This window comes from Oryzias melastigma, linkage group LG6, assembly GCF_002922805.2.
Source record: "Oryzias melastigma strain HK-1 linkage group LG6, ASM292280v2, whole genome shotgun sequence".
NCBI classification, from domain to species: Eukaryota; Metazoa; Chordata; class Actinopteri; order Beloniformes; family Adrianichthyidae; genus Oryzias; species Oryzias melastigma.
Genome location: NC_050517.1, coordinates 33186324 through 33195479, shown reverse-complemented (window position 1 = coordinate 33195479; position 9156 = coordinate 33186324). Strand labels below are relative to the sequence as shown.

Here is a 9156-nt window from a genome sequence, read left to right as displayed (position 1 = left end):
ATGGTGTCGGGGCTTCATCCAGATGGGCGGGGCTTCGTCAGGATCACCAACAAGTCTCCCGGAAACTGCAATCTCTCCCGGTCTCCCATCTGGATAAAATCCAGATGTAAAGAAGCAACTTTTTCTTCGTTTGAGTGAAAATCAGATTATTTCTCTTTTTTTTTAATCCACTTGATGATGTTTTTACAGATATTGGACAGTCGAGTTGATCACTCTGTAATCTAATTTCTCCGTGATCGGTTTATGGTTTATGGACCGCTTACAAATGGACCACACCTGTTGTGACGTTGCTCCATAAATAGTTTTCTGAGCTACTGCACATCATAATGCTGAGATGATCATTAACGTTGGACGCCAAAGAGGTTTGCTTTGGGCATTTAGAGAAACTGTTCTCTTCTGTCAACCATCACTGCTTTAATTTAGACACTGATGTACATTAGAAATGTACAGGGACTGTCACTTCCATCCTGCTATCTGCTTTGATCGATGACTTGGATTGATATTGATCCCAGAAGATTCCTCTAAAATCAGCCGTCTGAGTCGTCTCCGTGAGGATGTTGTTCCTCTGAGGGCGAGGATTTGGCTTCCTGATCGTGAGATCTGGATTTAACTGATGCTTCTCATTAATCTGCTGTTCGCTGCATGTTTTGAACAAATGTTAACGTCGCCTGCTTAAGCCTGGATGGCTTTCTGTCACAGAAAAGGGATAACGGATCAAGTTTAGACCGACAGGCTTTCATATTTTACTGCACACGTCGTCTTGGCTCCAAAATGAGAAAGACCGGATTTTTTTTTTATTTTTTTTCCGTGTCGTCTGAATGCATCACAGCGAAGCGTGCTGCCTCTTATCTTTTGATCTCTTTGGAGGTCATTAAGTGACGTAACGCAGCAAAAAGAAGGCTGCAGTGTCGGCGTGTATGCGAGGAATGTCATCCATGTGAGGAACGCCATGGATGTGTGAAATCCCGACCAGTTTGACAGCAGTCGGATCTACAGATTTGACCAAATTCTAGTAATATTTTTATTCATAACCTGAATTGGTTGAAAGGATTTTATCTGGAAGAAGTTTTACGTTACAGTTTTTGGTTTTGGTACCATGCTCTAAAAGTTAAATGTGTCAAATATTCCTGTTCAAAGGATGGATTTCTTCCCCTTTTCTTTGTTTTGAGTTTTAAACAAACCAAAGTTTCTTAGTGCTAAAGTTTTACTAAAGGAACAAATTCAATAAACTACATAAATGTTGGGAAAAGAATTAAGGTTTTATATTAAATTAATTTTAGTTTCCACTTCTACAAAGCCTTGGCTTTGTAGGGCTGGGTATCACTTCATAAATCTGTTTTATTCACACGTTCATAGTTCAATTCTAAATCAATTCAACGATTTAATTTGATGTAAATATTGATTTGATATCTATCAAGACATTTTTTAAACTTAGACCTTTTATCTTGTACAGTAAAATCCACCTGATAGTGAATCTAAATTCCTCCAGTGAAATGATGCAGAACTCTGATCCAGTGACTAAACTGAATGAGATTTAATCCTTTTAATGAGACCAGAAGGTCATCCTGAAGGTGTAGGAATGTCCACACGAGCCACACTGATGAGGTCAGCAGGTCTGCACTCAGGAGTGATCTGCAGAAATCCAACTCAGTTTTATTTATATAGCCCAAAACCACAAAACAATTGTCTCGTTGGGGTTCATGTCGGTTCTTGTACAAAAGCAGAGAGTCGGCCATAAAATATAAACAACAGCTAATTGCTAAACTAGGCTAAACAGAGTAAACTAGACTGCCCTTAGACCCTCCTTCTTGTTGAGGAAAAACTTAAAAAAAATTCCTGATTTAGGAAAAAAAATCCTGTCTCAGAATGGACAGGCCAGGCCACCTGGAATCTCTCCCACTCTGAGATAATAATAATAATGGATTAGATTTATCTGTGTTTTTCCAGACGCTCAAAGCGCTTACAATGAATATCCATTATTCATTCACACCTCATTCATACTTGGTGATGGTAAGCTACTACTGTAGCCACAGCTGCCCTGGGGCAGGCTGACATGCGAGATGCGATTATGCGAGATGACGAGCCAGAGGCATGGTCCACGGCCAAGAACAGGAGCACAGACGATCCACCTGGAATCCCTCCCTCTCCGAGATGCGAGATGACGAGCCAGTGGCGTGGTCCACGGCCAAGAACTGGAGCACAGGGGATACACCTGGAATTTATCCCCCTCTAAGATGCGAGATGACGAGCCAGAGGCGTGGTCCACTGCCAAGAACAGGAGCACATACGATCCACTAGGAATCTGAAATCCCTACCGCTCCCCTGAAGGGAACAGCACACGAACAGCACACGAACAGCACACGAACAGCACACGAACAACACACGGACAACACACGGACAACACACGAACAACACACGGACAACACATGAATTGCTCTGCACCAAACACTAGCATAGATGGCTAAATGTGAAGCTGCTTCTTCCTCCCGCTGGCCATAGTCTCACTGTTCCAGAGAACTCCGGTCTAGTTCTTGGTTCTTGAACGTAAATTCAAAGCAAACACCTTTGTGAGTCATTTTGTTTCCAGATTGTTTTCCCATCAAGCACTTTGTGAGGATGTAGTTATGGTCACACTAACGGTGTTCCAGAGGAATCTTTCATAAAACAGGGTTTGGACACAGATTAGCAGCTGCTTAATAAGAAATGACATCTTATCAGTGTTTATTTAAGCGAAGGCCAAAGTGCTGAGGCCGAGTGTTAATATGTAAGCACTCATTAAGATCAGCTCGTGAGACGGAGTCTGAAAAATGCTTCTCACATCCTTTATTCTTCTATTTTTATGGTATTTCTCGTTTTCTTAAACACAGTTTTAGTCATTGACATGGATTATAAACATTTGAATGTAGGCAGCTTGAGCTGATGAAGTCTCTGTTTTTGTCCTTCCAGAAAGGTCTCACAGGTCGGTATTCAGACGACTTCCTGTTACGGTTCATTCAGCCGTTTCATGAAGCAGACTTCCGTTTTTGATTATAAAGGTGACTAAATGTCATGTTTCAGGCCTCTGTGGGTCAGTGGAAACGCTGCTGTGAAGTCTGTGTCCAGCGGTCACATGTTTCTGATCACACGCTTCAGTTGGTGCTTGTTGCTCATCCAGTCAGACGGAGGAAAAAGGGTAAAAGGTTGGTCTGCTCTGGTGCTGTCTCGGTCTGTTCTCTTTCCAGTCGGCAGTTTTTCACCCGAGTGAAGACTTGGCAGAGTGTGAAAAGGAGGCCTGACTTCCTGTACTGCCCGTTTCCTCCATGTGTTGCCACTGGTACCGAGACCACAGCAGTTCATAGACCCTCGCTCAGTGTCCTGGTCAGTAGAGTTCAGAGCTAAAACTGATTTAGAAAGATTTCCCTTGTCAAACATTGCATCAATGAGCATTTGACTTCCTTTTCTCCTTATACGTATTTGGGATTGAATAGTCTAGAATAGGGCTGGGAAGTTTTCCCACTTCATTAAACGGGTGACAGACATTCCTTCAACAACTACAGAGCAGTATCACAACTGTCACAATTCTCTAAAATATATATAAAGAAACTGTTCAGACTAAATTCTTTAATAAAAAAAGCTATTGAATGTCCGTTGACGTGTTTTTTGGACATACGATCAACAGCCTTGGCAATGAAGAAAGTAACAGAAGATATTTCAACAGCAATTGATGACTGGAAATACACAATATGAGTGTTTATTGACTTAATAAAAGGCTCTTGATACTGTTGATCATTCTGTTTTAATTTCAAAGTTTAGGGTCAGAGGAGTTGCTCCTAAACTGGTTAACCTGCTATTTGCATAAAGGGCAACAATATGTACAGTTTAATGGTGATTCCTCTAAATATCAAGTGTGGAATCCCACAAGGATCAATACTGGGTTATACTCTTTTTCCTTTTTGCATAAACAACATCTGTGAAGTATCAAATGAATTAAAAGTTGTTCTATTTGCTGATGATACAACATTTTTTGTTCAGGATAAAAATGTAAGTTATTTGATGCAAGATATTGAAATTGAACCTTAAATATTGGTTTAAAAATAATAAGCTTTCAGTGAATTTACAAAACACTAAGTTTATGGTTTTAGCTAATAAAAACAGGAGGAAGTAAAACTATTGGTTGATGGAGTAAAAGGGGAGTACAAATTTCTTGGTGTTTCTTTGGACAAAAATTTGTCTTAGAAGCAGACTATATCAAGTATTAAACGTAAAGTGGCTAAAATTGTGTATGAATAACTTTAGTACTATGTGTTAGAATATTCATATAAAACTATTTTAACTCCATTGTGTTTACTGCAGAAAAAAAGTTATTTGAAGTATTTATAAAATTGGAATAGAGAACATACAGTTTTTCTGTTTGTAAGGTCAAGATTGCCTATATTTGAGAATTTAGTAAAACAGCAAACTTTATTTTAAGTTAAAAATAGAGAGATGCCAGAGACTCTACAAAGGTTTTTTTTTTTTTTAACTTCAAAAGAAGAAAATCATTGGCGGAAAATATGATGTTAAGTTTTCCAGTTGTTTTATAGCAGAATTGTTTGTCTTTTGTTGGGGTAAAAGTTTTTAACGCTTTACGGGAAATTTAGAAAACTTGTATTCTTAAGATATATTTTCAACAAATATTTGAAAATGCCAAACTTGAGGAGTATGTAATGTGTAGTTAGTTTGAGGGGACAGGCGCTAAAAGACGTTTTCTTTTTGGTTTTCTTTTTAAGATGTGATTTAGGGGCAGAAAGGAAATGAGAATATATTTTTTCTCACTGCTCCTTTCCTGTCATAAACATGTGGACTTGTGTTGTTGACTGAATATGTTAATGGAATGCACGGACTCTTCAGCAACACGCGTTCAAGCAAACGCTGTCAGTCAAAAGTCTATGTGAAGTCGTGTATGATTGAGTTTCTGGCTCCAACCATCAAAACATGTTTGTTCACACGTTGCTAAGCAAGTTTTAAAGAACTTTTTGGGCTCTACGTACAGAAACCCTTGTCCATTGAACATGCATTAAAAGTTCGACCAGGTTGAACATTGACCAATCAGGGACTCCGTAAAAATTGGCGGATGTCAATGGTTTAAAAATCGATCACAAAGGAGAAATTTATAATTACAGTTTCCTGCAATGTTCCCTTCTGGAATTCTTTGGCTTCATATATCCATCCCTCCTCATGTTTCCATTTGTTAAACAGTTTGTTCTCTCAATCCGAAAATGGCCTGTTAAAATATTCAAGGTATAAAATGCTTTATTTTTTATCAAATTTTAACAGTTCTTGAGTCTCTAAAACTTCTGATCGTATTTGCTGACTGAAAAAAGCTCGTCCTCCCTCGTTTCCTCAGGCGAGCAGAGATGTTTCCAAGCGTGGCAGATCAAGTGCATTTTTCTCACCTGGTGATCTTCATTACGGCTGTGCTGTGGCATTCATGCTGGCTCTGGTTTAGGTGGTGATGACATTTAAAGAGCTGCTCCTGTCAGAGTTAAACTGAGCCTCATTACGGGGTTCTTCTTTTATCAGCGAACACTTTACACCAAAGCACAAAAGATTTTAACGGTAGAAATAAGTAACCTTCAGAATGAACAGCCATACGTCTGTACATGTTAAGAACACGCAGACAGAGATTTGGTTTCAATATAAAGTCTCTATTAGTAGCTATTAGTAAACAGGGAAACTTAAAGAGTTTTTTCTGTGGAAATAAACTTTAAGGTCACATTCTGCAGCAGAACTACTTTAATGTCTGTTTTTTTGAAAACATGTTAATAAGAAATTGTGTTTTTGGTGTTTTCAACATATTTTTGTAGCATTTTCATGACATTTTTAAAGAAAATTAAGCTCAAAAGTTCATTTCTGAGTATTTCTTTATTTTTTGTGAAACAGTAACAGAAACAAAAATGCTGTTGGAAAAAGATCGTATTTGTGACATAGAAAATTCTGTGGGCGGGGTCAAAAACGTCCCACTCCGCCCCATTCTGATGCAGACAAATAGATCCATGAACGTCTTTGTTTTCCTCGTGTGAGCTGGAATCCGGATCAGAACATCTCTGATGTTACTCGCCGTTTCTGTTGCACCACTAGTTAGGTTGGTGGTGTGAGGGGCTGTAAGCTAGTGGGAGAGAATCTAAACAGAGAGCCCTTAGTTGTAGTTCAAGGAAAGGGGGGGGGTCTATAAAGATATAATTGCCCACTTTTATATGAGAAGGTGATCTTTTCCTTTTAAACCCCCAAAGTACTGCTAATGTCCCGCTTTGATTTCTCTGTTTCTAACAGAATGAAGATGCTTGAAGGTGGGAGTTAAAGCCCTTCATCGGGGGAGGGGGAGGTTGTTTCAGGGCGGGGGCTGGACCCAGAGGCCCCTGCCTCCAGGGGGTCCTCACAGACCCGAGTCTGGACCATGGGGGATGGAGGCGCCTGTTCGAGCGGAGGCGATGGCGCGAACAAATCCCACGCCCTGTTCGACAGCTTCGTCCAGGCGTCCACCTGCAAAGGCACGCTGAAGGCCTTCCAGGAGCTGTGCGACCATCTGGAGGTGAAGCCCACCGAGCACAGGGTCTTCTACCACAAGCTCAAGTCCAAGCTCAACTACTGGAAGGCGAAGGCGCTCTGGACGAAACTGGACAAGCGGGCCAGCCAAAAGGAGTACAAGAAGGGACGTGCATGTGCCAACACCAAGGTAACCCCAAAAACCTGCATCACATGTACGGTCAACCCCCCCATGTTCATTATGACCTGTCGCCCGCAGCATGCCCATAGATAAAAATGTTCATGAACATTTTCTCTTTACAAGTTCACTAGGTGATCTTCAACCTTGATATATGGTGTGGGTCACCTGGTTCAACCATTTTCTCCCACAGATCCACCCGTAGGGACGGTTTACATCTGATGTGAAATAATCTCAAAATATTTTCTAGAAAACCCAGAGTATCTTCAGTGACAATTAAACTCCACTTTTAGTTTTTGCATTAATAGAACTTAATCAAACAGATTTCCTGACCTCCATCATTCCGTCTGTTTAGTGTCTGATCATCGGGGCGGGGCCATGCGGCTTACGCACCGCCATCGACCTGGCTTTCTTGGGAGCCAAAGTGGTGCTTCTGGAGAAGAGGGACGCCTTCTCCAGGAACAACGTGCTGCACCTTTGGCCCTTCACCATCCAAGACCTCAGGGGCCTCGGGGCCAAAAAGTTCTATGGGAAATTCTGCGCTGGTGCTATCGATCATATCAGTGAGTGAAGCCTTTAGTCCGGCGCTCACGTGTTTTCCACCACGGCGGCGTGAAAGTCTTCTCTGCTGTTGCAGGTATTCGGCAGCTTCAGTTGATGCTGCTCAAAATGGCTCTCCTGCTGGGCATCGAGATCCACGTCAACGTAGAGTTCAAGTGTCTCATCGAGCCTCCTGAAGACCAGGAGAGTGAGAGTAAGTGAACGGCGTTCACGTGGAGGCTGTACGCCGGGCTCCACAGACGGGTCTCTGTCTGATTCCACGGCTTTGTTTTCCCAGAAATCGGCTGGAGGGCCGAGGTCCACCCCAGGACACACCCCGTCAACGAGCTGGAGTTCGACGTCATCATTGGAGCGGATGGAAGGAGAAACACGCTACCAGGCATGTTTGGAAGCATCGAGGATGTTAGGACCGGCTCTGAACCGTGACAAATAAAAGGGGAGATGAAACCGGCTGAAATGAGCTTCCTCTGGAGGGTGGCTGGGCGCTCTCTTAGAGATGGAATGAGAAGCTCGGTCACCCCGAGAGAACTCGGAGTGGAGCCAGTTGAGGCGTCTCCTGGACACTTCTCTGGAGAGGAGTTCTGGGCATGTCCCACTGGGCGGAGGTCCCGGGTAAGACCCAGGACACACTGTGGAAACGCCTTAGGGTCCCCTCAGAGGACCTGGAGGAAGTGACCGGGAAGAGGGAAGTCTGGACATCTTTGTTTAGACTGCTGGCCCACGATCTGGTCCAAGATGAGTGGAAGAAGATGGATGAAGCCGGTTTTATCTCATGACGTACTTTAATGTGTGAAGATGGTAAATACCGTATACTTGTACAGTGCTTTCTACCTTCATTCGAGGGCCCAAAGCGCTTCACAGTCAAAGACCCATTCACCCATTCACACCCATTCACACACTGGTGGTGGCTCCGCTGCTGAACACTGGCGCCAACCTCCCACCAGAGGCAATTCGGGGTTCAGTGTCTTGCCCAAAGACACTTCGACACGTCTGGATCTTGCATGAAGCCGCAGAAGATTCTCCTTTTATCTGTCACAGTTCAGAGCCAGTGGAAACAAGTTGGGGGCTTGTCCGGGATTTGAACTTGGGACTTCTCGCACCTCAAGCGAGAATCATACCCTTAGAGATGCTTAGGGGAGAGACTCTTCTGCGGATCTTTTATCCGTGATTACCAAACACCAGCACTTGTTGAGGAAGAGGAGAATGCAGTAGCAACAGACTCGCACGGCCTTCTGGGAGAGCCATGGATGTCAGCGTTGAACTGGAACGTCTGAATGACGCTGATTTCATAGAAACATTAACCTTCGCTGTAGTTTCTGATCCTAGTTCCTGACCTTCAGCTCTGCTGTTCCTCTGCAGGGTTTCGGCGTAAGGAGTTCAGGGGCAAACTCGCCATCGCCATCACGGCTAACTTCATCAACAGGAACACGACAGCGGAGGCCAAGGTGGAGGAGATCAGCGGCGTGGCCTTCATCTTCAATCAGAAGTTCTTTCAAGACCTCAGAGAAGCCACAGGTCGGATAACTCTCTGCCTGTAATTCTGTCCAGTGATGAAATGAAAACTTTTAAAATTATTATGGGATGGCCACAGGAGCTTTGGCTTGGAGGCCATTTAGTGGGGAATAGTGACATTTGTCAATTACACAGTTTGAGACACTATGGAAAAAGAAAACTATCTTCACAAAATTTTACAAACTTTAAAGTCTACGACCACAACCAAAGTGTTTTTGACCTTTGACCTCAGGAAGAGGTATAGAGAGAAAACAGACTCACCCCAAATTGTGTGTTAACTTTGGGTTTGTACTTGCGTAACTCTTGATTTGTAACTCATAAAACACATTCCGAAAAATTACGAAATTAAAAAAATATAATTAGAATTTACACATTCACAGGTGAGTCTATTTTTTCTCCAT

General features: G+C 42.6%; 1 protein-coding gene across 6 annotated transcripts in view; it reads left to right on the top strand.

The window, feature by feature from the left end:
• The window catches only part of mical3a (microtubule associated monooxygenase, calponin and LIM domain containing 3a), a 101827-nt gene that overhangs the window by 39638 nt on the left and 53033 nt on the right, over positions 1 to 9156 (top strand). For 4 of the 6 annotated variants that reach the window (XM_036212569.1, XM_024281493.2, XM_036212567.1 and 1 more), the window contains 5 exons: positions 6292 to 6694; positions 7038 to 7245; positions 7320 to 7436; positions 7521 to 7622; positions 8603 to 8758. In XM_036212569.1, coding sequence (XP_036068462.1) covers positions 6416 to 6694; positions 7038 to 7245; positions 7320 to 7436; positions 7521 to 7622; positions 8603 to 8758 — 862 coding nt within the window. In that variant the 5' untranslated portion in view covers positions 6292 to 6415. Of the gene's footprint in view, positions 1 to 3049; positions 3358 to 6291; positions 6695 to 7037; positions 7246 to 7319; positions 7437 to 7520; positions 7623 to 8602; positions 8759 to 9156 lie in introns of those variants that run through there. The other 2 variants (XM_036212568.1, XM_036212570.1) reach the window with 2 other exon arrangements.